Source organism: Scyliorhinus torazame, chromosome 1 (assembly GCF_047496885.1).
Source record: "Scyliorhinus torazame isolate Kashiwa2021f chromosome 1, sScyTor2.1, whole genome shotgun sequence".
Lineage (NCBI taxonomy): Eukaryota > Metazoa > Chordata > Chondrichthyes > Carcharhiniformes > Scyliorhinidae > Scyliorhinus > Scyliorhinus torazame.
The window spans coordinates 10,659,643-10,686,943 of record NC_092707.1 but is presented as its reverse complement, the minus strand read 5'-3'; the positions used below and the strand labels follow the sequence as shown (position 1 = coordinate 10,686,943).

General features: G+C 49.9%; 1 protein-coding gene across 7 annotated transcripts in view; it reads right to left on the bottom strand.

Annotated features, from left to right (window-relative positions):
- ulk1b (unc-51 like autophagy activating kinase 1) overlaps window positions 1-27,301 on the bottom strand; it is a 134,577-nt gene that overhangs the window by 53,034 nt on the left and 54,242 nt on the right. For 6 of the 7 annotated variants that reach the window (XM_072518967.1, XM_072518810.1, XM_072518649.1 and 3 more), the window contains 7 exons: window positions 22,860-22,918; window positions 18,278-18,360; window positions 9,704-9,754; window positions 8,701-8,789; window positions 5,633-5,771; window positions 2,929-2,989; window positions 794-883 (listed from right to left, as the gene is read on the bottom strand). In XM_072518967.1, coding sequence (XP_072375068.1) covers window positions 794-883; window positions 2,929-2,989; window positions 5,633-5,771; window positions 8,701-8,789; window positions 9,704-9,754; window positions 18,278-18,360; window positions 22,860-22,918 — 572 coding nt within the window. The remainder of the gene's footprint in view (window positions 1-793; window positions 884-2,928; window positions 2,990-5,632; window positions 5,772-8,700; window positions 8,790-9,703; window positions 9,755-18,277; window positions 18,361-22,859; window positions 22,919-27,301) is intronic. The other variant, XM_072518726.1, reaches the window with a different exon arrangement.

Here is a 27,301-nt window from a genome sequence, read left to right as displayed (position 1 = left end):
TTGAATTGTAACATAGGAAACAGCTGTCAACGTGCACGCAGCAGGCTCCCGTCAACAGCAATGGAATAATGACCAGAGAATCGGTTTTTGATGGGGTTGCTTGAGGATTGAACCAGGAAACTGGGGAGAACTTCCCCGCTTGTCTTCAAAGTTGTAACATGGGGATCTTTTACATCCACCTGGGACAGCGGATGGGGCCTTGGTTTAGTGTTTTATGCAACAGCGCAGCACTCCCTCGGTGGCACAGTGGTTAGCACTGCTGCCTCACAGCGCCAGGGACCCGGGTTCAATTCCAGGCTGTCTGTGTGGAGTTTGCACGTTCTCCCCGTGTCTGCGTGGGTTTCCTCCGGGTGCTCCGGTTTCCTCCCACAGTCCAAAGATGTGCGGGTTAGGTGGATTGGCCGTGATAAACTGCCCCTCAGTGTCCAAAAGGTTGGGTGGGGTTACTGGGTTACGGGGATGGGGTGGAGGCGTGGGCTTGAGTAGGGTGCTCTTTCCAGGGGCCGGTGCAGACTCGATGGGCCGAACGGCCTGCTTCTGCACTGTAGGGATTCCATGAAGCAGAGACACGAGGGTTTTTAGCTCCATTACAGAATTGATATTGGTATATAATCCAGCAAACAAGCCGTTAAGCCGTCCTCTGTGACATCTCCTGTCAGACTTGCTGTTGGCACCTGGCTGATTTGTTAAATGTCAGGTTTCCAGGCAATCGTTTAGAGAAAATGTCAGCAGAACTTGTGATCACAAAAATCTCATTAAGCCTCAATTTAGTCCAAGACTGCAGTGGTCTTACCCGGAGGGGCTTGGAGAGCTGCTGCAGGACGCAGAAGGGGATGATGATCTCCCTTGACTTCCTAATCCCGCAGAAGTCAGAACTGAACTGCTGGAAGAAAGAGAAGATAATTAGCCTGCACGACACACAGCACAGTGCAGCAGTGATTGGGGAATGGAGTCGAACTCCCATAGAACTTTTCAGGGTTTAAATGTGCAATTTGTCTCAAAAAACACCTTTCGGAACCACACGACGTTTCAAAGCGCTTTGCGGCCAGTAAAGTACGTCTGAAGTGTAGCCACTGTCGGGATTTAGGAAACGCAGCAGCCAATTTCCGCACAGTAAGATCCCACAACTAGCAACGTGATAATGACCAGATAGTGTGTTTTTGTGATATTGTTCGACGGATAAACATTGGGCAGGGCATCAGCAAGAATTGCCTTGTGGGGGCAGCACGGTGGCGCAGTGGGTTAGCCCTGTTGCCTCACGGCGCCGAGGTCCCAGGTTCGATCCCGGCTCTGGGTCACTGGCCATGTGGAGTTTGTACATTCTCCCACAACCCAAAGATGTGCAGGGTAGGTGAATTGGCCACTCTAAATTGCCCCTTAATTGGAAAAGAAATGAATTGGGTACTCTAAATTCATTTTTTAAAATTGCCTCGCTCTCCAAAACAGTGCCACGGGATTTTTTAACATCCCAAATAGTCAGGTGGGTCCCCAGTTTAATATCGCACCCGCAAGGGGGCACCTCCACCAGTGCAGCACTCTCTCAGCACGGTACTGGAGTTTCAGCCTGGACTTTCGTGTTCAAGCCCTGGAATGGAACCTGAACCTCGAGCCCTTGTGACTCAAGAGGCCAAGACCCTTTTTATGCAGAGGGTAGTGGGTGCCTGGAACTCACTACCGGAGGAGGTAGTGGAAGCAGGGACGATAGGGACATTTAAGGGGCATCTTGACAAATCATAGATTTATCATAGAATTTACAGTGCAGAAGGAGGCCATTCGGCCCATCGAGTCTGCACTGGCTCTTGGAAAGAGCACCCTACCCAAGGTCAACACCGCCACCCTTTCCCCATAACCCAGTAACCCCACCCAACACCAAGGGCAATTTTGGACACTAAGGGCAATTTATCATGGCCAATCCACCTAACCTGCACATCTTTGGACTGTGGGAGGAAACCGGAGCACCCGGAGGAAACCCACGCACACACGGGGAGGATGTGCAGACTCCGCACAGACAGTGACCCAAGCCGGAATCGAACCTGGGACCCTGGAGCTGTGAAGCAATTGTGCTATCCACAAAGCTACCGTGCTGCCCAAATATATGAATAGGATGGGAATAGAAGGATACGGACCCAGGAAGCGTAGAAGATTGTAGTTTAGTCGGGCAGTATGGTCGGCACGGGCTTGGAGGGCCGAAGGGCCTGTTCCTGTGCTGTACATTTCTTTGTTCTTTGTTCTTTGTTGACTGTTGCCAACTACGCCGCCGCGGCCGGCTGTCAAACCTGACTTCGGCGGGCACAGTCTTATTGTAAGGGTTCAGCCATTTAGGATTCTTTATCCCGAGGAGTGGAACGACGGCACAGTGGTTAGCACCGCGGCCTCGCAGCTTCAGGGTCCCAGGTTCGATTCCAGCCTCGGGTGACTGTGCGGAGTCTGCACGTTCTCCCCCGTGCCTGCTTGGGTTTCCTCCGGGTGCTCCGGTTTCCTCCCACAGTCCAGAGATGTGCGGGTTAGATGGATTGGCCATGCTGAATTGCCCCTCCGTGTCCAAAGGGTTAGGTGGGGTTACTGGGTTCTGGGGATGGGGCAGGAGCTTCAGCCGGCTGCTGTTTCCAAGGGTCGGTGCAGACCCGATGGGCCGAATGACTTCCTTCTGCACTGTAAATTCTATGATCCCAGAGGCTGTGGATGTTCAGGCAGTGAGTACACCAAAGACTTTGGGTACTCAGGGAATTAAGGAACATGGTGAAAATGTGGGAAAACGCATACAAATGACAAGTCCTACTCTTATTTCTCAGGGCAACTAGGGATGGGAAATAAATGCTGATCTTTCTCGGATCAGAGCTTGTGCTGAGATCAACTGGGAGTGAAGGCCGGCCAAAGAGACGTCTAGACTTTGTGCATCTCCCCCACCGTGTCCTCACAGAAACGTACCTTGTGTCATTCAGGCTGCCAATCGCTGTCCTCCCTGTCATGGTATCACCCAGCAGCTCAACTGAGGAGCAAAAGAATAAGTATTTAATCTCTCCTTTCAACAATACAATCGACAAAATACTTATTTAAGATTTATAAAAGTCAGTACGGTGCAGAAGGAGGCCATTCGGCCCATCGAGTCCTTGCTGGCTGTCTCTTTATAGAGCAATCCAGTTAGTCCTACTCCCCCACTCTATCCCCGTGCCCAACCGATTTCCTTTGGGAATCATTAATCATCTTCGCCTCCACCACTCTTGGGGCCCGCAAGCTCCAGGCCATTCTCACTCTCCGAGTTAAAAAGGTTCCTCCTTACTTTCCCGATTACTGACAACAAAAATCAACAGAAACCCTCAGAATTAACTCAGGCGCGTGAGCAGCAGTGAGAGTGTCGTGCCAGAACCAGGAGTGCTTTCACAGCGAATTTCCTCTCCCACTCATCAACAGTACTTCATTCACAGTTTAGAACATTCGCAAACGAGAATCAACCTTTTCGAATCGTCTCGGAAGCCTTCGAATCTGGCAGGGTATTACTCTTCCCCAATGATGTGAAATATCGCGCCCAGCACAAACTCTTCTGTCAAGGTTGAAGTCCACCCAGGCAAAATATTCCTGAATGGGAATGACCACAGGATGAAGCATAGAGCCAGACCCCAGTGAACAGGGCAGGGTTTGGTGTCGAAAGACTTTTATTGAAGCTTCTCCCCATTGGAAACTCTGGATGGGATTTTTTATGCCCCCATGGAGCGTGTTTTGTGGTGGTGGAGATGGCGCCCCCACTGGCCGTCAGTGGGATCTTCTGGTCCTGCCCGATATCAACGACTTTTGCCGCTGCTCGCGCCTTCCGTTGCTGAAGAACCCACAATGGGTGAACACTATACTCTTTACTCAGAGAGTGGTTAGGGTGTGGAATGGACTGCCTGCTGTGATAGTGGAGTCGGACACTTTAGGAACTTTCAAGCGGTTATTGGACAGGCACATGGAGCACACCAGAATGACAAGTAGTGGGATAGCTTGATCTTGGTTTCGGACAAGGCTTGGCACAACATCGAGGGCCGAAGGGCCTGTTCTATGCTGTACTGTTCTATGTACTATCAGCGGCACAGGAAGATCCCAGTGGGGAAGGGCTGGAAAATTTCAGCCTCTGTATTTCTCTCCCCCCCCCTCCCGATCTCAATCACCGATAACGTGGGTCATGGTATGTTTTAGCTTCCTCACGGCGCGAGGTTCCGGGTTCGATCCCTGCCCCGGGTCACTGTCCTGTGTGGAGTTTGCACATTCTCCCCGTGTTTGCGTGGGTTTCACCCCCACAACCCAAAGATGTGCAGGTTAGGTGGATTGGCCACGCTAAATTGCCCCTTAACTGGAAAAGGTAATTGGGCACTCTAAATTTATTTTTAAAATGTTATGTTTTAGCTGGTCCTCTCTATTCACTGTTGGAACCTAATTTGGAATTAAACACACTTGGTTCCTTATATTAGAGTGAGAGGTTGCTATAGCTTGCTACAGCATCTCATTTGTGTATGTAAATCAGTTCTTCGAAGTTCATAGTAAGCTTTACTGTGATCAAGAACATTGGGTCAGGGAGAGACAAAGTTCATTGCTTTTTGGAGAACGCTGGTAATTCACTATAATTGATTATAGTGAGCAGAGAGATCTCGGTGTCCATGTACATAGATCCCTGAAAGTTGCCACCCAGGTTGAGAGGGTTGTTAAGAAGGCGTATGGTGTGTTAGCTTTTATTGGTAGAGGGATTGAGTTTCGGAGCCCTGAGGTCATGTTGCAGCTGTACAAAACTCTGGTGCGGCCGCATTTGGAGTATTGCGTGCAATTCTGTCGCCGCATTATAGGAAGGATGTGGAAGCATTGGAAAGGGTGCAGAGGAGATTTACCAGGATGTTGCCTGGTATGGAGGGAAGATCTTATGAGGAAAGGCTGAGGGACTTGAGGCTGTTTTCGTTAGAGAGAAGAAGGTTAAGAGGTGACTTAATTGAGGCATACAAGATGATCAGAGGATTGGATAGGGTGGACAGTGAGAGCCTTTTTCCTCGGATGGAGATGTCTCGCACGAGGGGACATAGCTTTAAATTGAGGGGAGATAGATATAAGACAGATGCCAGAGGTAGGTTCTTTACTCAGAGAGTAGTAAGGGCGTGGAATGCCCTGCCTGCAACAGTAGTGGACTCGCCAACACTAAGGGCATTCAAATGGTCATTGGATAGACATATGGACGATAAGGGAATAGTGTAGATGGGCTTTAGAGTGGTTTCACAGGTCGGCGCAACATCGAGGGCCGAAGGGCCTGTACTGCGCTGTAATGTTCTATGTTCTAATTAACAAGCCATGGAGGATATTGAGAAACAGGAGGAGGCCATTCAGCCCCTTGAACCTGCAGCACAATTCAATGGGATCATAGCAGATCGCTTCCTCAATGACATTTACCCTCTTGTTCTATAGCCCCTGATAATCTAAACCAACAAAAATTTGCCAATCCCAGTACTTTTACGAGAGTGACCAGGACCCCGAATTCTCCCTCCCAGAAACAGATCCCAACTTCATTGCAGTGTTAATGTAAGCCCTTGTGACAATAATAAAGATTGCTGTTATTATGGCGGAGCTCTGTTGGTAGGAGGATCCTAAGCGACTCGCCTTGGGAAGGCAGACTTACCAGGGCAGTGCGTTGAGCTGTTGTAGGGCACCAACACAAAGTCGTCAATGTCACAGGAGGAGTTCTTGCTGCTGCTGCCACCTGAATCCTTGGAGCTGTGAAGGAAGGCGGGGGTCTCCTGGGTGGGGGAGGCGAGCGACTGTTTACAAGGAAAAGGAAATTGTGAAAAGGAGCGTCTTTCATATTGCAGCTTTGAACCTCAACAACATAGCTTCAGTGACCCTTGGTGCACTGCGAATTGTTCACCTGTCAGCACGAATCTCGAGAACTAAACTTCAAGACAATATGAAGAGAGAGGGGGAATAAGGACAAGAGGCATGGGGCGCGAGGGTGACAAAAGTAGAGGGAAAATGAAACCAAACATCACGACAACAGCCTCGAGAGACCCTGGTGACGTTGTTGCTGGTAATGGGGGCAGGGGACCCCTGGTTATCCGGGTGAGCAATCCGGAGAACTCCGGTTCTCTTCCCACTAATTTAAGAATTTGAATTCTGTTAATAAAATGTTGGGTTCAGTGGAAGTAACCGGGAAGCTGTTGGATTGTTGGAAAGACTCCATGAGTTCGGAAACGCTCTTTAGGAAATGAACGTAAGAACATGATGGGGGCAGAAGGAGACCATTCGGCCCATCGAGCCTGCTCCACCATTCGATATGCTCATGGCTGACCTTGCACATCAAATCCACTTTCCCGCCCACTCCCTTCACTCCGCTAGAAACCAGAAATCTGTCTATCCCAGCCTGAAATCTATTCAACACTGCCCCACCCACAACCCTCTGGGGTAGGGAAGTCCAAACAGTCACAACCCTTTGACGTTTCTCCTCATCCCAGTCCTAAATGACCGGCCCCCTTATCCTCAGACTGTGGCCCCCGTGTGTCAGACTCCCCGACGAGTGGAGGCAATCTCTCAGCATCCACCCTCTCAGAATGTTGAACGCTTCGGTGAGGTCACTGCTCATTCTTCCAAAGGATATACACCCAATTTCCTCAATCTCTCATCATCGGACCCCTTCCCCTCATCCCAGGCACCAATCAAGTGAACAGCAAGGATAATCCAGAGAACTACAGGCCGGTGAGCCTTACGTCAGTGGTAGGGAAATTACTGGAGAGAATTCTTTGAGACAGGATCTACTCCCATTTGGAAGCAAGTGGACGTATTAGCGAGAGGCAGTACGATTTTGTGACGGGGAGATCGTGTCTCACTAACTTGATAGAGGTTTTCCGAAGAGGTCACAAAGATGATTGATGCAGGTAGGGCAGTGGATGTTGTCTATATGGACTTCAGTAAGGCCTTTGACAAGGTCCCTCATGACAGACTGGTACAAAAGGTGAAGTCACACGGGATCAGGGGTGAGCTGGCAAGGTGGATACAGAACTGGCTAGGTCATAGAAGGCAGAGAGTAGCAATGGAAGGATGCTTTTCTAATTGGAGGGCTGTGACCAGTGGTGTTCCACAGGGATCAGTGCTGGGACCTTTGCTCTTTGTAGTATATATAAATGATTTGGAGGAAAATGTAACTGGTCTGATTAGTAAGTTTGCAGACGACACAAAGGTTGGTGGAATTGCGGATAGCGATGAGGACTGTCAGAGGATACAGCAGGATTTAGATTGTTTGGAGACTTGGGCGGCGAGATGGCAGATGGAGTTTAATCCGGACAAATGTGAGGTAATGAATGCATTTTGGAAGGTCTAATACAGGTAGGGAATATAAAATGAATGGTAGAACCCACAAGAGAATTGACAGTCAGCGAGATCTTGGTGTACAGGTCCACAGGTCACTGAAAGGGGCAACACAGGTGGAGAAGGTAGTCAAGAAGGCATACGGCATCATAGAATTTACAGTGCAGAAGGAGGCCATTTGGCCCATCGAGTCTGCACCGGCTCTTGGAAAGAGCACCCTACCCAAGGTCAACACCTCCACCCTATCCCCATAACCCAGTAACCCCACCCAACACTAAGGGCAATTTTGGACACTAAGGGCAATTTATCATGGCCAATCCACCTAACCTGCACATCTTTGGACTGTGGGAGGAAACCGGAGCACCCGGAGGAAACCCACGCACACACGGGGAGGATGTGCAGACTCCGCACAGACAGTGACCCAAGCCGGAATCGAACCTGGGACCCTGGAGCTGTGAAGCAATTGTGCTATCCACAATGCCATCGTGCTGCCCAGGCATGCTTGCCTTCATTGGCCGGGGCATTGAGTATAAAAATTGGCAAGTCATGTTGCAGCTGTATAGAACCTTAGTTAGGTCACACTTGGAGTATAGTGTTCAATTCTGGTCGCCACACTGCCAGAAGGATGTGGAGGCTTTAGAGAGGGTGCAGAAGAGATTTACCAGGATGTTGCCTGGTATGGAGGGCATTAGCTATGAGGAGTGGTTGAATAAACTCGGTTTGTTCTCACTGGAACGACGGAGGTTGAGGGGTGACCTGATAGAGGTCTACAAAATTATGAGGGCCATAGACAGAGTGGATAGTCAGAAGCTTTTTCCCAGGGTGGAGGGATCAATTACGAAGGGCATAGGTTTAAGGTGCGAGGGGCAAGGTTTAGAGTAGATGTACGAGGCAAGTTTTTTACGCAGAGGGTAGTGGGTGCCTGGAACTCGCTGCCGGAGGAGGTGGTGGAAGCAGGGACGATAGTGACATTTAAGGGGCATCTTGACAAATACATGAATAGGATGGGAATAGAGGGATACAGACCCAGGAAGTGTGGAATGTTTTAGTTTCGACGGGCAGCATGGTCGGCGCAGGATTGGAGGGCCGAAGGGCCTGTTCCTGTGCTGTATTTTTCTTTGTTTGCTGTACCGTCTCCAATGCAAGTTCAAAATATGGAGGCTGAGAACTGCACACAGTATTCCAGCTCTCATACAAATATAGCCAGACTGCTTTATTCTTCTGTTCCGATCTTCACCCCAACCCCTGCCCTCACCCCTCTGACTTTGAGTCCAAACTGTCTATTCCCAGCCTAATTACCAGCGGTGGTGCCACACCCTAGCCCGCCCTCCACCCCTCCCCACTCGGCAGCCATTTACTGGAGAGTGGTGCGGATTGACATGTACTTACTGGCGGTGAAGCGAGGTGGGATGTGGAGGAGCTGCTGCAGGAGCTGGTGGAGGCTGAGCTGGGATACACAGGCACGGGCACTGGGGCAGCTGTGGACAGAGGAGACAGCAGCAGGTTACAACCAGACGTTACCCCCGAGACTGGCAAACATCACAGCGGTTAAACGCCATCTCTCACAAATCTCTATTAGATGTTGGCACAGAGTATCACAGTATAGTGCCACGTGCGCTACTGGTTGTTGCGAGCAGGCCCTTCAAATAGATCATTAAAAACAGATTATTTGGTCATTATCAGATTGCTGTTTTGGGGATCTTGCTGTGTGGAAATTGGCTGCCGCATTTTCCTACTGTGAGAAACTCACACTACATCGCAATAGTGACTACTTTAAAAAGTTCTCCTTTTGCTCTGCAAGGTTTTGGGACATCCGGAGGTCCAGGTCGGCACGGTGGTTAGCACTGCTACCTCACAGCACCAGGGACCCGGGTTCGATTCCAGCCTCGGGCGACGGTCTGCGCGGAGGTTGCACTTTCTCCTCGTGTTTGAGTGGGTTTGCTCCGGGGAATGGGCTTAGGTAGGCTGCTCTTTCGAAGGGTCGGTGCAGACTTGATGGGCCGAATGGCCCGCTTTCCCCACTGGGGGGGATTCAATGGAGGTCGTGAAAGGTGCTGTAAAAATATCTTTCTTTATTTTCTCCTTTTTCTCTCATTCTTTCTTTCCAAACCCATCCCTTCCCACTAGTGTCGTCTGTTACGGGGGAGGGTGGGGGGGCGGGCGCTGATAAGGGACTCCTTCACTGCCACCCCCCTCCAGCACCCATGGGTGCTCTTGCGTATAAATGTGCTCAATGTTTGATCTGCCTATGTCGGGATGACGGCCTGGAGTAGTTAAGCTACAAGTCGAACTATCTGCTCGATGGAACTACAATGGAAGTTCTCCCCAGTACAGCCGTGTGTCATTCCACACACCCCTCCCACTAACGTAGATCAGTCTTCGCCCCACTTACATTTCTTCATGGAACAGCTGATGTCCAGAAACGGGTGATGAAAGAATTCACCTGTGGAATGAAACACATTGATCAGCTCAACTAAACCACTCGCACTGTCACAGGTCATGGGAGGGCGCTGGGAGAATTCAAATCCAAACTCATAGAGCTCATATCGGGGGCAGCACGGCGGCATTGTGGCTAGCACAATTACTTCACAGCTCCAGGGAGCACCCGGAGGAAACCCACGCAGACACGGGGAGAACGTGCAGACTCCGCACAGGCAGTGACCCAAGCCGGGAATCGAACCTGGGACCCTGGCGCTGTGAAGCCACAGTGCTAACCACTGTGCTACCGTGCTGCCCAGAGTCATCGGGACTGTAAAAGAGCTAGAGTGGTCGCAGTGCCCCTTCTCTGTCTGGCTTTAGTCTGCTTACCCAGGAATCTTATGGTAATGTATCTTTTCTTAAATAAAAGAACCACAATTGTACACAGTATTCTAAATGCGGCCTTGCTAAAAGGGCTCACTAGGGGCTGGTTTAGCACAGTGGGCTAAACAGCTGGCTTGTAATGCAGAACAAGGCCAGCAGCACGGTTCAATTCCAGTTCCGGCCTCCCCGAACAGGCGCCGGAATGTGGCGACTAGGGGCTTTTCACAGTAACTTCATTGAAGTAGTGACAATAAGCGATTATTATTAATATCTTGTACAGTTACAGCAACACCTCTTTACTTCTACCCCTCTATATTCCAACCCTCTTAAGTCAGAATTTCATTTGCCTTCTGTTACGAGTCCTTCAATTTGATTGCCCTTTGTTCCTATTTATTTTATTCAATATTTTTATTTTTGATCCGTGGACCCATAATCGGAATGTGCCTTTTTTATTAAATAAACATTTTACTGAGGTATTTTTGGTATAACAACAACAAAATAAACAATGTATATGAATCTGTAAACAGTGCAAAAGCCATCTCCCTCCCTTACAGGTCCCACCTTTATTAACCCCCTACTCTAAGCTAAACTAACCCCCCACCCCCATTCTGCTGACGATTAATTTTCCGCAAATTCTCCGGGCGAACCCTAACAGTGACCCTCTCAGGGCAAACTTGATTTTCTCCAAACAGAGAAAGCTAGCCATGTCCGATAGCCAAAAGACTTTGGGGGCTTTGAGTCCCTCCAAGCTAATAGTATCCGTCTCCAGGCTACCAGGGAAGCAAAGGCCAGAACGTCTGCCTCTTTCTCCTCCTGGATTCCCGGATCTTCCGACACCCTGAAAATCACCACCTCTGGACTCGGGACCACCCTTGGTAACACCGTGGACATGACATCCGCAAACACCTGCCAAAATCCCCTAAGCTTCGGACATGCCCAGAACATGTGGACATGGTTCGCTGGTCTTCCCGCACATTTTGCACACCTGTCTTCCACCCCAAAGAATCTGCTCATCTCGGCCATTATCATGTGAGCCCGATGAACGACCTTGAATTGTATCAGGCTGAGCCTGGCACATGTTGCGGACGCGTTGACTCTACTCAACGACTCCGCCCATAGACCATCCTCTATCTCTCCTCCCAGCTCCTCCTCCCACATGCGCTTCAGCTCCTCAGTCTGCGTCTCCTCTGACCCCATAAGTTCCTTGTAAATGTCAGAGACGCTCCCTTCTCCTACCCCCACTCTGGAAACTACCCTGTCCTGAATCCCCCTTGGTGGTAGGAGCGGGAAGTTTGCCACCTGTTTACGTAGGAAGTCCCCCACCTGCAGATACCTGAATTCATTCCCCCTCGCCAACCAAACTTTTCCTCCAGCGTCCTCATACTCGGAAAGCTCCCCTCTATAAACATATCCCCCATCCTCTCAATCCCTGCTCTCCGCCATATTCGGAACCCCCCATCCATACTTCCCGGGGCAAACCGGTGATTATTACAGATTGGGGACAAGACCGATGCTCCCTCTGCTCCCACATGTCTCCACCATTGCCCCCAGACTCTCAGGGCCGCCACCACTACGGGGCTGGTGGAGTACCGTGCCAGCGGGGACGGCAGAGGTGCAGTTACCAACGCCCCCAGACTGGTGCCCTTGCATGAAGTCGCCTCCATACGTTCCCATGCCGACCCCTCCCCCACCACCCACTTCCTGATCATGGCCATATTCGCTGCCCAGTAATAGTTACTAAAATTTGGCAGCGCCAGCCCGCCCTCTCCCCGACTCCGCTCAAGCATCACCTTCCTTACCCGCGGGGTCTTGCCCGCCCAAACGAAGCCAGAGATCACTTTGTTGACCCGTTTAAACAAGGACCGGGGAATAAAGATGGGGAGACATTGAAACACGAACAGGAATCTCGGGAGAACCGTCTGCACCCTCCCAGCTAGTGACAACGGAAGCGAGTCCCACCTCCGAAAATCGTCTTTCATTTGGTCTACTATATAGACCATATAGACTACTATATAGAGCGAGACTCAGTGCTCCACCCCTCCCCTCCGCAACTCCCCTCAGACCAGCCCCTTGACGCTCTCAGAGCAATTGCCAATGGCTCCATAGGTAGCATGAACAGCAGTGTGGAGTGGGGTATCCCTGTCTCGCCCCCCGGTGCAGTCTAAAATAGTCCGATGTTGTCCTATTTGTCCGTACGCTCGCCACAGGAGCCTGATACAGCAACCTGACCCAGTCTATAAAGCCCCGCCTGAATCCGAACCATCCCAGTACCTCCCACAGATATTCCCATTCTACTCGATCAAAAGCCTTTTCTGCATCCATTGCAATCACTACCTCCTCCTCCCTACCTTCCGGGGACATCATGATCACGTTTAACAGCCTTCTGACATTGGCCACCAACTGCCTACCCTTAACAAACCCCGTTTGGTCCTCCCCAATAACATCGGGAACACAATCCTCAATCCTGGAGGACAAAATTGTGGCCAGCAGTTTGGTGTCCACATTCAACAGGGATATCGGCCTGTCGGACCCACACAGCTCCGGGTTCTTGTCCCGCTTCAGAATCAGCGAAATTGTGGCCTGTGACAACATCGGGGCAGCACCCCTCTTTCCCTTGCCTCATTGAACATCCTCATCAATATCCCAGAGAACGTTTTATAAAACTCCACTGGGTACCCGTCCGGCCCCGGGGCTTTACCCAACTGCGTGGCCTTCAGACCCTCCACTATCTCTTCCAACCCGATCGGGGCCCCCAGCCCTTCTACCAGCTCCCCGTCCACCTTTGGGAAATTCAGCCCCTCCAAGAAGTGCCTCATCCCCTCCGGCCCCTTAGGGGCTTCCAACCTATACAGCCCACTGTAGAAATCCCTAAACGCCTTATTCGCCCCTGCTGAATCTCCAACCAGGTTCCCATCTCCGTCATTTACTTTCCCTCTCTCCCTGGCTGCCTCCCTCTTTCTAAGCTGCTGTGCAAGCATTCTGCTGGCCTTCTCTCCATACTCATAGATCGCCCCCCTCGCCTTTCTCAGCTGCTCTACCGCCCTCCCTGTGGTTAACAAGCCGAACTCCGCCTGTAGCCTCCGCCGTTCCCTTAGAAGCCCTGCCTCTGGGGTCTCCGCATACAACCTATCGATCTGTAGTATCTTCTTTACCAGTCGGTCTGTCTCTGCCCTGTCCACCTTCTCCCTATGGGCCCGTATGGAGATCAGCTCCGCTCTGACCACCGCCTTCAGTGCCTCCCAGACCATCGCTGCTGAAATTTCCCCCGTGTCATTGACCTCCAGGTAGTTCTGAATACATTTCCTCAACCGCCTAAACACCTCCTCGTCCGCTAAAAGCCCCACATCTAACCTCCAGTGCGGGCGCTGGTTACTGTCTTTACTAAGACCTGACTGACCCAGCCTTTCCTCAATCTAATCTGATCAGTTACTCTAAGGTGCGTCTCCTGCAACATTACCACATCCGCCTTCAGTCCCCTAAGATGCGTGAACACACGTGCCCTCTTGACCGGCCCATTTAACACTCGAACATTCCAGGTGATCAACCTAGTTGGGGAGCTCATTGCCCCCCCCCCCCTTGCCGATCAGCCATCCCCTTTTTTGGGCCAACCTCCAACCCATGCTCCGCGCCTCCACCGGCCCGCCCCCAGGCAGCCTCCGCCCCCAACCTCCTCTCTGTCCCTTAGCCCAAGTCCCTCCCTCGTCAGCAGACTATTTAACCCCCCCCCCTAGTAACAACACTCTGTAACCCAACCCCTTTAATAAACCGAACATATGCACCCCCCCCCCCCACTGCGCTTCCGTGAGCTAGCCCGCCCAGATAGCTTGGTGGCCCCCATCCCTGGTGCCGGATAGTCTCCCACCTATTGTTCCCTCCCCCCCCGCTCACACAAACATACTCCAACATCAAACAATCCCCACACAATTGCCAGACAGAAAAACACCAGGATCTAAACAAGCACACCTCCATCCCCCAACAGTGCAAATGAAAACTTTAACTCACTCAGCTCTACCGCTGGTCCCAAATCAATGCAAAAGGCATTACAAACAGCTTCCACAAAACGAAAAACAAGAAACTTTTTTTTAAAAGAACAGAAAAAAAAACATGAACGTTGCAGCAAAGTTCAAAAGTTCTCAGTCCACCACCAGTCCTTTCCTCTTCACGAAGTCCAGCACGTCCTCAGGCCACTCGAAATAAAAGTGCTGTTCCTCGTACGTGACACAAAGACGGGCCGGATACAACAGTCCGAACTTCACCTTTTTCTTAAAAAGGATCGACCTAATCTGGTTAAAGCCTGCTCTTCTCCTGGCCACCTCCACACTCGGGTCTTGGTAAACACGCAGGATACTGTTGTCCCACTTACAGTTCCGTGTCTGCTTGGCCCACTGTAGAGTGCGCTCCTTATCCAAGTACCTGTGGAATCTCACCACCATTGCCCTCGGGGGGGTCTCCCATTCGCGGCTTCCTCGTGAGTGTCTGTGAGCCCTGTCCACCTCCAAGGGTCGGGAGAATGCCCCGTCCCCCAGCAGCTTCTCAAACATGTCTGTGATGTATGCCCCAACGTCCGCTCCTTCGGACCCCTCCGGGAGCCCAACGATTCTCAAGTTTTGCTGGTGGGACCTATTCTCTAGGTCCTCCACCTTCTCCAGGAGCTTCTTCGGCTGGTCTCTCAGCATCCCCACCTCCAACTCCACCGCAGTTTGATGTTCCTCCTGCTCAGCCAGCGCCTTCTCTACCTTCTGGATCGTCCAATCTTGGCCATCCAATCTAAGCTCCAGCCGCTCAATTGACTCTTTTACCGGGTCCAAGCAGTCCAGTTTCTGCTGAGCAAAGCCTTTTCTGAATAACTTGCATCAGCTGCTCCGTTGACCGCTGGGTCGACAAGCCAGAGATCCGGTCCTCCGCCATGCCCATCGAGGCCACTCCACCATTCAATCATGGCCGATTTCAACTCCATTTACCCGCTCTCTCTCCATAGCCCTTAATTCCTCGAGAAATCAAGAATTTATCAACTTCTGTCTTAAAGACACTCAACGTCCCGGCCTCCACCGCCCTCTGTGGCAATGAATTCCACAGACCCACCACTCTCTGGCTGAAGACATTTCTCCTCATCTCTGTTCTAAAGTGACTCCCTTTTATTCTAAGGCTGTGCCCCCGGGTCCTAGTCTCCCCTGCTAATGGAAACAACTTCCCTACATCCACCCTATCTAAGCCATTCATTATCTTGTAAGTTTCTATTAGATCTCCCCTCAACCTCCTAAACTCCAATGAATATAATCCCAGGATCCTCAGATGTTCATCGTATGTTAGACCTACCATTCCTGGGATCATCCGTGTGAATCTCCGCTGGACCTGCTCCAGTGCCAGTATGTCCTTCCTGAGGTGTGGGGCCCAAAATTGTTCACAGTATTCTAAATGGGGCCTAACTAATGCTTTATAAAGCTTCAGAAGTACATCCCTGCTTTTATATTCCAAGCCTCTTGAGATAAATGACAACATTGCATTTGCTTTCTTAATTACGGACTCAACCTGCAAGTTTACCTTTAGAGAATCCTGGACTAGGACTCCCAAGTCCCTTTGCACTTCAGCATTATGAATTTTGTCACCGTTTAGAAAATAGTCCATGCCTCTATTCTTTTTTCCAAAGTGCAAGACCTCGCACTTGCCCACGTTGAATTTCATCAGCCATTTCTTGGACCACTCTCCTAAACTGTCTAAATCTTTCTGCAGCCTCCCCACCTCCTTCATACTACCTGCCCCTCCACCTATCTTTGTATCATCGGCAAACTTAGCCAGAATGCCCCCAGTCCCGTCATCTAGATCGTTAATATATAAAGAGAACAGCTGTGGCCCCAACACTGAACCCTGCGGGACACCACTCGTCACTGGTTGCCATTCCGAAAAAGAACCTTTTATCCCAAATCTCTGCCTTCTGCCTGACAGCCAATCGTCAATCCATGTTAGTACCTTGCCTCGAATACCATGGGTCCTTATTTTACTCAGCAGTCTCCCGTGAGGCACCTTATCAAAGGCCTTTTGGAAGTCAAGATAGATAACATCCATTTGTTCTCCTTGGTCTAACCTATTTGTTATCTCTTCAAAGAACTCTAACAGGTTTGTCAGGCATGACCTCCTCTTACTAAATCCATGCTGACTTGTCCTAATCCGACCCTGCACTTCCAAGAATTTAGAAGTCGGTTCGATTGACTGGCTGGCAACCTGCACACTGGCCAGGGACAGTGTTCTGACCGGCAACAGTCAGTGGCTGGTTTCTAGGCGATGCTTCAGAGAGAACAGGGCAGAAGTGATTTGACCTTGGGAGAAGAAGGAATGTGTTCTCTCTCTCCCTCGTTGCTGAAGTACAGAACTGCTTTATTGCTCTAAGACCAGTGAGTTCTTGATCAGATTCTGGCTTTCCAAATGCAGTGCTATATTCTCTCCTTAATAATCAACGTTAATATTTTCCAATAACTGAAGTGAGACTAACCGGACTGTAGTATCCTGAATTTTGCCTCCTTCCCTTTTCGAACAAAGGGACCGCACTGGCAGTTTTCCTAATCATTTAGCCACTGGTTCAGAATCCAAGGATTTTTGATGAACAACTACCAATGCATCCATGATCTCGGTAGCTACAGCCTTTAAAATTATGGGCTGTAAACCATCTGGTCCAGGGGATTTGTCAGCATTTAACCCCCATTAGTTTGTCTAAAACTAATTCTCTGCTGACTGCATTTAATTTCCCCCCTGAATTCGTTACAATTTCTGGAATGCTTGTAGTATCCTCGGCAGTAAAGGGCGATGCAAAATAGCTATTTAACTTCTGCCATTTCCTTGTTCCCCATAATTACTTCCCCAATTTCTTTCTCTTTGTCATATGAGGAGCGGTTGAGGACTCTGGGTCTGAACTTGTTGGAGTTTAGAAGGATGAGGGGGGATCTTATTGAAACTTACAGGATACTGCGAGGCCTGGATAGAGTGGACGTGGAGAGGATGTTTCCACTTGTAGGAAAAACTAGAACCCGAGGACACAATCTCAGACTAAAGGGACGATCCTTTAAAACAGAGATGAGGAGGAATTTCTTCAGCCAGAGGGTGGTGAATCTGTGGAACTCTTTGCCGCAGAAGGCTGTGGAGGCCAAATCACTGAGTGTCTTTAAGACAGAGATAGATAGGTTCTTGATTAATAAGGGGATCAGGGGTTATGGGGAGAAGGCAGGAGAATGGGGATGAGAAAATATCAGCCATGATTGAATGGCGGAGCAGACCTGATGGGCCGAGTGGCCTAATTCTGCTCCTATGTCTTGTGGTCTTATCTCCTTCCTGATTATTTTTCAGTCTATCTTTGCTAGATTCTCAATCTATCCCAATCTTCTGGCCCGCCACTAACCTTTGCCATTTTATATGTTTCCGCTTTCAACTTAATACTCTCCTTGCCTTATTGGTTATCCACAGTAGGATCTTCCTCCCCTTAAGAGTCTTTCCTCCTCATTGAGATGTATGTTTGCTGGGAGTCAGGAATGCCTGCCACCTGCTCATCTGTTGTCTTGTCTGCTGCTCCTGGGTCCAGAGGACCGTCCCACGGGGAGAGATGAATATAATGGACCTACTCTTCTAAGTCTCAGACAATATCCTGTAACAGCCTCCCCGAACAGGCGCCGGAATGTGGCGACTAGGGGCTTTTCACAGTAACTTCATTTGAAGCCTGCTTGTGCCAATAAGCGATTTTCATTTCATAGGAGAGGTGATCTCACTGAAACATTTAAAATTCATTGTGAGATTGACAGGATTGAGACTGAGAGGCTGCTGAGCAGTCGAGGGCTGCATTGCCTCTGGAGAACGGTCAATCATTTAGGACTGAGATGAGGAGAATTTCCTCGCTGGGAGTGTTGTGAATCTTTGGAGTTCTCCACCCCAGAGGATTGCGGGCGCTCCGCCGTCATGTATATTATACTCGACAACTGGTACCATCAGGAGTGCTGAGACTTCTGGACGCTGGGCGCATCAGGGATATGGGGACAAGGCAGGAAAATTGAGTTGAGGTGGAAGACCATCCATGATCTTTTTGACCGGCAGAGCAGACTCAAGGGGCCGAACGGCCAACTGCAGCTCCTATTTCGTACGTGCTTAGGTTCTGTCCCAGTGAAAGTGAAGGCCGGATACTCACTGAACTCCATACGGTCCTTGTAATTCCGGAGCAGGAGTCCCTGGAGCAGATGCCGGAGGTGGCTGGAGGTCTCTCTCGGAATGCTGTTCACAAAAAGAGAAAACAAATAGCGTGAGGTGCCAAATAAAGCCCGAGTGGTCGGCGCAAAGGCTGGTCCTTTCCCTGGACGCTCAAGGCCAGCAGAGTCTCCCATCCCATAATAAGTCATCGGATGCTGCACAGCAACAAAGTGCATTTAAGTTCCATCAAACTTACCAGGCTGAATCCGGAGCCACTGCTCCACGCCAGTGTTTACGCCCCACGCAGATTTCCACCCACCCTCCCCATCTCACCCGATTCGCATATCCTTCTATTCCTCCCCCCCCCCCCCCTTGTGTGTTTGTCCAGCTTCCCATGTCTGTACGATTCACCTCAACCACTCCCTGCGGTGGCGACTGCCACATCTCATCACTTTCGTGGGAAAGACATTACTCCTGGGTAGCACAAGTGGTTAGCACTGCTGCCTCAGCTCAGGGTCCCAGGTTCGATTCCCCGCTGGGTCACTGTCTGTGCGGAGTCTGCGCGTTCTCCCCGTGTCTGCGTGGGTTTCCTCCGGGTGCTCCGGTTTCCTCCCACAGCCCAAAGATGTGCAGGTTAGGTGGAGTGGCCATGATAAATTGCCCTTAGTGTCCAAAAAGGTTAGGAGGGGTTTGGGGGATACGGGGATAGGGTGGAAGTGAGGGCTTAAGTGGGTCGGTGCAGGCTCGATGGGCCGAATGGCCTCCTTCTGCACTGTATGTTCTAAGTGCAGGGTAGGTGGATTGGCTACGCTAAATTGCCCCTTAATTGGAAAAAAAAATGAATTGGGAACTCTAAATTTATTTTAAAATGTTACTCCTGAGTTCTCCATTCGATTTATGAAGTGACTATCCTTTATTTGTGGCCTATAGTTTCCAGCTTGCTTTCAAGTTGAAATATTTGCTCTATGTCGCATCATTTTCTGTACTGCCTTAGAATCCATTGAATCCCGACAGTGCAGAATGAGGGCATTCATCCCATCGAGTGTGCACTGAGTGCCGAAAGAGCACCCTAACCCTAGACCCACCCCCTCGCCCTATCCCTGCAACCCCACCTAGCCTGCACATCTTTGGACACTGAGGGGCAATTTATCACGGCCAATCCACCCTAATCTGCACGTCTTTGGACTGTGGGAGGAAACCGGAGCACCCGGAGGAAACCCACGCAGACACGGGGAGAACGTGCAGAGTCCGCACAGACAGTGACCCAGCGGGGAATCGAACCTGGGACCCTGGAGCTGTGAAGCCACAGTGCTAGCCACTTGTGCTACCGTGCTGCCCTGTGGGGACATGTGGGAGGAAACCGGAGCACCCGGAGGAAACCCACACAGACACGGGGAGAAAGTGCAAACCCCGCACAGATAGTCACCCGAGGCCGGAATTGAACCCGGGTCCCTGGCGCTGTGAGGCGGCAGTGCTAACCACTGTGCCACCGTGCCGTCTTTATCGTAGCAAAATGCCCAAGGCATTTCAGGTATAATGTGATACCAAGTCACTTGGGGAGATTTTTGGAGAGTTGAAGCAGGTTGTATGGAGAGTCTCGAGTGGAATGGAGAGGTACAGCGCAGAGGGGAGACAGGTTTCGGGTGGGAATTACAGAGCTCAAAGCCCAGGTCACCCAGGGTGGAGCCATTCAAACCAGGGGATCCTCAAGAGGCTGGAATCAAAGGAGTGCCGAGATCTTGGAGGGTTGTAGGAAGGGAGGAGATTACAGGGCGAGGGGAGGGGAGGGGATGAGGGATTTGAAACAAAAGTGAGAGTTTCTGAATTCTCAACATCTGACGATCCCGCGGACCTGCTAACACGCCTGGCTTCCCCCCCATATGTTTTGACATTTGGTCCAACAGAATCCTGGAGGTGGGTCCCACGATATCGCACTGGCATAGGCCGCTCCATCAGCATCTCCGGCCTTCCAGAGAGCGGGATGCCCCTCCCCCACAGGGCATCCCCCCCACACATGGACCTCCCCATCGGAGGTCGCCCCCCCTCCCTGGCACTGCCCCTAGCAGAACCACCGTACTGCCCAGGCATGACCCCTACCCCCTGGGGGCTGTGCTCATCTGTGCTCCCTGGCGGGTTTGCTTCACCAGGTCCCCGTCAGTCTAAAGCTGTTATAAACCCGACCGATGTTGGGGTGTGATGGGGGGAGTTGTCTGATGTGGGATGATAATACAGCAGAGAAGCCTGATAATGATATTACAATGTCTTCTAATATACGTCATTGGTGGGGACGATCATAACGGGGAATCCTGATGGTGTTAAAGCTGTTTGGCGATTCCCATTTGATTCCCACCCCTGCTGCCGTGCCTGCCTGCCAAAAACAAGGGTGAAAAATCCCGCCCCTCCCCTTCCTCCCCCATTGTTTCTGGGTTTTTGACCCCCGTGCAATCTCCATTTACTCTGGGGAATTGAGTCAATTTGAAGTTCCCCTCCCCCATTGCAGCTGGGAGTACGTAACAGGGCTTTAGGCCACTGACGCTGTCCACGGGCTTTCTCACACACTGCACAGACTACTGGGGGGTGAGAGACTGTCGGTGAGGCTGAACGCAGATTCTCTACGACAGCCCGTCGCACTCAAGCGAAAGGCCAGTTTCCATCCAGCCAGCAGCCTCCTGCAAAGGTCCAGCAGCTTATTGTCTGCAGACGTGAGCCTGCCTTCTGCAAACATTGCCCCCAGCCACTCAATGTGACTCAGAGCTGGCACAGAGCGCCAATATCACTTCCTCTTGACTGGCTCTGGCAGCTGGCATTACTCCCTCAACGTTCACCCTGGCACCTGGCTACAAACCCTTCTGCCTATGGGCGCCAAAGATCCTCGCCAAAATCAATTTAATGCTCGCTTGAAGCCCCCCGCCAAACTACCATCCCGCCATATCTGAGGCTGGACCTTTCTGATGGCTCACAGTCCCATTGGCTGACGTACTATCCTCAGTGCCAGCCTGTGAATAGGCTGCTGATCAACTGAGTCAGATAGAAGATTGAAAAGTGCATCTGGGGGAGGATGGGGTGAAAACGTCAACCTGTCCGATCTTCTCCCACCTGCTCTCAAGACTGGTGGGTGGGCATTTAGCTCGTGAGACATTCGGCATCAACTCTGGGTAACCCAAGCGGCCTCCAGGGTGCACTGGAGGTTCGGGGGGGGGGGCGGTCTTGGACATTGTTGTTCAATTCCTGGAGACTCCGGGCCAATCCTGGAGGGTTGGCTACCCCAGTGGGTTACTTGCCTCAAGCACCATAACAAATCGAAAGGCAGGTGAGTAATCCTGGGAGAGGTGCGTCAGGGTAAATGTTCAATGGTGTTGGCAGTCTGTCACCTCACCACCTCAGACATACACTCGCTGCATTCAGGGAATGCTGGCCCTTATCAACTTTTACAGGTGCACCATAGAAAGCATCCTATTGGGCGGCATCACAGCCTGGTATGGCAACTGCTCGGTCCAGGACCGCAAGAAACTTCAGAGAGTCGTGAACACCGCCCAGCCCATCGCACAAACCTGCCTCCCATCCATTGACTCCATCTACACCTCCCGCTGCCTGGGGAAAGGGGGAACCTTATCAAAGATCCCTCCCACCCGGGTTATTCATTCTTCCAGCGGGCAGGAGATACAGAAGTCTGAGAACACGCACGAACAGACTCAAAAACTGCTTCTTCCCCACTGTCACCAGACTCCTGAATGAGCCTCTTAGGGTCTGAACTGATCTTTCTACGCATCGTCTCTACAGTTGTAGCATTATATACCCTATACTTGCTTGCTGTCTATGTTTATGTATTTTCATTATGTATCCTCATGTATTTATCGTATGTTCTATGTTTCCATGGATGGACCTATCTGCCTGGACTGTACACACAATACTTTTCACTGTACCTTGGTACACGTGACACTAAACCTAAATCTGCTCAGCCCAAGATCGCAAGAAGCTGCAGAGTGTGGTGAACTCAGCCCAATGCATCACACAAGCTCGCCACCCCCACATTGATTCTGTCTACACCTCCCGCTGCCTCAGGAAGGCAGACAGCATTTTCAGAGACCCCTCCCACCCAGGCATTGCCTTCTTCCAGACCCTTCCATCAGGCAGAAGGTGCAGAAGTCTGAAGACCCGCACATCCAGGCACAGGAACAGCTTCTTCCCCACAGCTACAAGACTCCTCAACGACTCCCCCTCGGACTGATCTGCTCCCTGTAAGAACACTATTCACGACGCCCTATGCTGCTCTTGCTCATGTCGTATTTGCTTTGTTTGGCCCCTTGTTCCGCGCTGTGACCAATTACTTATTTGTCGATGTACTTTGTCGATTATTCTTCTTGTCTACTATGTACGTTCCTTCGGCCGCAGAAAAATACTTTTCACTGTACTTCGGTACATGTGACAATAAATATCAATCAATCAATCAATTAATCTACAAATCCAGTTCCAAGTCCCCAGTCTGACATTCACCAAATACTCACGCTAACGTGTGAGCAGAGGCATTGGTAAATATAACCAACACTGGCCCGCGGAAACATATAGAAAGGCAAGCAACTTACTTTGGTACTAGGGTCTTGTTTTTCTCGTAGAACAGGCGCAGATTCTGTGGACTGTTGGCCTGTAACAGAAAGAGTTTGTTACCTTCAATCCTCACCAGACAGAAACACACAGCCCCCTCAACCGCACAACAACTTACCACATTGATAGATAACAGCGTGCGTTTGCCTAGTGTCTTCAACTTTGTGAAAGGTTTCGAGGAGCATCACGGGTGGGTTATCAGAAATGAAATGCTACCCATCCAGAGGAGGAGGTATTAGGACAGGAGATCAAAACCCGGTCAAAAGAGGTAGGTTTTAAAGACCATCTTAAAGCAGAGGGTTGTAGGGAGATGGAGATGTTTAGGGAGGGAACTCCAGAGGGCAGGACCTGGGCAAGCGAAGGAAATAGAGTAGAAATAGAAAATCACTTATTGTCACAAGTAGGCTTCAAATGAAGTTACTGTGAAAAGCCCCTAGTCACCACATTCCGGTGCCTGTTCGGGGAGGCTGGTACGGGAATTGGACCGTGCTGCTGGCCTGCCTTGGTCTGCTTTAAAAGCCAGCTATTTAGCCCAGTGTGCTAAACCAGCCCCGAATGGCTGCCAATGGTGTTGCAATAAAACTAAGGGGTGCGCAGGAGGTCAGAATTGTGGAGCACAATCCTAGGGCTGGAGGAGGTTACAGAGTAAGGAAATAAAGTAGACTGTCAAGATGTGGCAGATGCTAGCAACCTGGGTCCAGAAATGGGGTCCAAAATGTCGCAATTTAGGGGCTAAACAGACTGAAATAAAAGACTGCTCGCAGCAGAGTCAGAGGGATACGCCTACACCTGGCTGAGTCACATGGTCCCATTCAGACTTAAACCCATTAGGGAATGCATAAGGTGATTCACCCGAGATCCATTGTCTTTTGGGGCATTCCTGCAGGACCAGAGTCTGATGTTACAGAGACTGATGGCCCATTTGTCCGTCAATCGAAGGAAGTTGCATATGAATGGAATAGCTCTGGGGTGGGATTCTCCAGTCCACCAGCTGCATTTTCCAGCATGGGCCCCCCCCCCCCCCCCACTCGCCTGCAGCGGGATTCTACATCCCCGCAGCCGGCCAATGGGTTTCACATTGTGGTCACCCCACAACTTTTCGGGAAACCCGTGGGGTGGGGGTGCTGCTGGTGGACTGGAGGATCCCGCCGTTGGAGAATTCCGTTGCTGGTCTTTTGTGTAAACGGGAGTGGACAATCAAGCAGCCCAATTATAGTTGAAAATTTCCAGTCTGGGCCTTTATTTGAAGATCGGAGCTGAGAGAGAGAGAGAGGGAGAGAGAAATCGATTTGGAACAGGCAAAGAGAAGGATGTGAGCAGTCATGAGGCAGGTCATGAAATCTGCTACACTGGAAAGGATGTAAGCAGCCATCTAAAAGGTCGAAAAAAAAAGCCATAGAGAGATGGCTTTGGAAAAGGGTTCTTAATGAATGTACCTAACAGAAGAAAGATCGCTTCCTAAATACAGGTGTTGATTTTGCCTTTATGTGTGAGTGGAACGAGATTTGTATTTTCATGCAAAGTGTTGTTTGTGTGAACTAGTGTTAAGTTTAAGAAACTGCATGTAATCTGTTGGTGGTAGAACTGTGAAGTAAAAGTTTAAACATTGTAATTATTTTGTTTTAATAATGTTTGTTTACAAAATAACCAAGCCTCATTTCTTATATCATCACTCCTGGGATGAGTCAAGAGAGAGAGAGAGAGAGAGCGAGAGACAGAGAGAGAGAAAGAGAGAGACAGCGAGAGCAAGAGAGAGAGAGAGATTTGGAGCAAGTTCACTGAAGTGAAACTGGATGCTGATTTTCATTACGAGCCTGGCTCTTTCAGGTGGCAACACTCGTCTATTTTGAGGACAGTTCAAAAATTGAGTCCAGCCTTTCTTGGATGGTCCCGAAGACACAGGAGCAGAATTAGGCCATTCGGCCCATCGGGTCTGCTCCGCCATTCAATCATGGCTGATATTTTTCTCATCCCCAGTCTCCTGCCTTCTCCCCATAACCCCTTGAATCCCTTATGAATCAAAGGGTGGTCAGTGGATGGTCAGTCAGTGGATAGTGAGTGAAGGTCAGTGGGTGGTGAGTGAGCAGTCAAGAGATGGTCAGAAAATGATGAGTGGATGGAGAATGGACAGTAAGTGGACCCACTGGTCCAGGTTTATCAATGCAGAACCTGATCACTGAATAACGGTGCCATAGAATGGCCAGTGAATCAACAAGAGAATAAAATGGACAATTTCAGGACAGCAACCGGCCATGGATTTGCTGACTGGAGGGATTACACTGAAAATCAGAATTAAAGGGTGGAAGATCGTGCCCATAGAAGCTAATGGCACACAACGAGGCCATTCAGCCCATCATGCCTGTACAGTCTCCAAAACCAGGACGCTGTTACAAGTGGAGTGGAGCTTGGCTTAAAAGAGTCATTTGGAAAACCTGGACTGGATTTAGGAATACAAACTGCGAAGGGAAATCATTATTATGGGGAAAGATTTTAATGTGTGTTTTTGGGAATGGTGTTTGGAAACTCTCATGTGACCGTCATCGGTGGAGATTCTGAGGCGGAATCCATAGACACCAACTTGGGTTCAGAGCAGAGTGCATGTATTTGACCACAATCAGCTTGTGTGCTTAAAAGGGACTTTTTGTGTTAATGCGACCATGGCAGCTTAAGATGTACTTTGGAATCCATGTTAATCTTTAAATCTGTCTGTAATTGTTAAGCTAACGGGAGAGTCAAGGGGTATTGAATTATAATCTAATTTTTCCATCTGTAATGAATGTTTTTTCTTGGTGTTGAAATTAATTCTCGGCCCTGACTCTCTTCCTCCACATTTGAATTTTTAAAAACAGTTACGGTCTTTTGAGGCAGGGTTCCATGCTGGGACTTTCCCATCCCATTATAGCATCAACTGGGATCGTAACAATTTCGATTCCCCATTGTAATAGTTTGGTCCTGTTTTTGGGATGTCTGACAGGCTGGCGAGATAGGCATGTTTCCCGGTTCATTGAACAACGTTCACTTACTGCTACCCAAGTCCCTTTCTTTCAACACAACTGATAGTTGAGGCGTGTGGTGGGGTGTGGGGAGTTGGGGCCCGGATGGTTTTCACCCCCAATAATGGTTGTGCCTTCAGTTCCCTGGGCCCCAAGCTCTGAAATTCTCTCCCTAAATCTCTGTCCCGCTCTCTCCTCCTCTAAGATTCTTAAAGCCGAACTCTTTCACCAGTCTTCGGCCCTGGTATTTCCTTATGTGCCTGTATTAAATTTAGTTTGCTTACTCACCCGTGAAGTATTCTGGGATATTTTACTGTGTTAAAGAACATAGAAAAATACAGCACAGAACAGGCCCTTTGGCCCACGATGTTGTGCCAAACTTTTGTCCTAGATTAAGAACAAATTAATTACACCCCATTATTCTACTGTAATCCATGTACCTATCCAATAGCCGCTTGAAGATCCCTAATGTTTCCAACTCAACTGACATCCCCCCGATATCTTCCACCATTCACCTTAAATTTATGTCCCCTTGTAATGGTTTGTTCCACCCAGGGAAAAGGTCTCTGACTGTCTACTCTATCTATTCCCCTGATCATCTTATAAACCTCTATCAAGTCGCCCCTCATCCTTCTCCGTTCTAATGAGAAAAGGCCCAGCACCCTCAACCTTTCCTCATAAGGCCTACTCTCCATTCCAGGCACCATCCTGGTAAATCTCCTTTGCCCCTTTTCCAAAGCTTCCACATCCTTCCTAAAATGAGGCGACCAGAACTGTACACAGTACTCCAAATGTGGCCCTACCAAAGTTTTGTACAGCTGCATCATCACCTCACAGCTCTTAAATTTAATCCCTCTGCTGATGAATGCTAGCACACCATAGGCCTTCTTCACAGCTCTATCCACTTGAGTGGCAACTTTCAAAGATCTATGAACATAGACTCCAAGATCTCTCTGCTCCTCCACATTGCCAAGAACCCTACCGTTAACCCTGTATTCCGCATTCATATTTGTCCTTCCAAAATGGACAACCTCACACTTTTCAGGGTTAAACTCCATCTGCCACTTCTCAGCCCAGCTCTGCATCCTATCTATGTCTCTTTGCAGCCGACAACAGCCCTCCACAACTCCACCAATCTTCGTATCGTCTGCAAATTTACTGACCCACCCTTCAACTCCCTCATCCAAGTCATTAATGAAAATCACAAACAGCAGAGGACCCAGAACTGATCCCTGCCGTACGCCACTGGTAACTGGGATCCAGGCTGAATGTTTGCCATCCATCACCACTCTCTGACTTCTATCGGTTAGCCAGTTCGTTATCCAACTGGCCAAATTTCCCACTATCCCATGCCTCCTTACTTTCTGGCAGGAAAGCTACATAAACGCCTGCTGTGCGTATTTTTCTGGCCTCCTCAGAGGAAATTAATT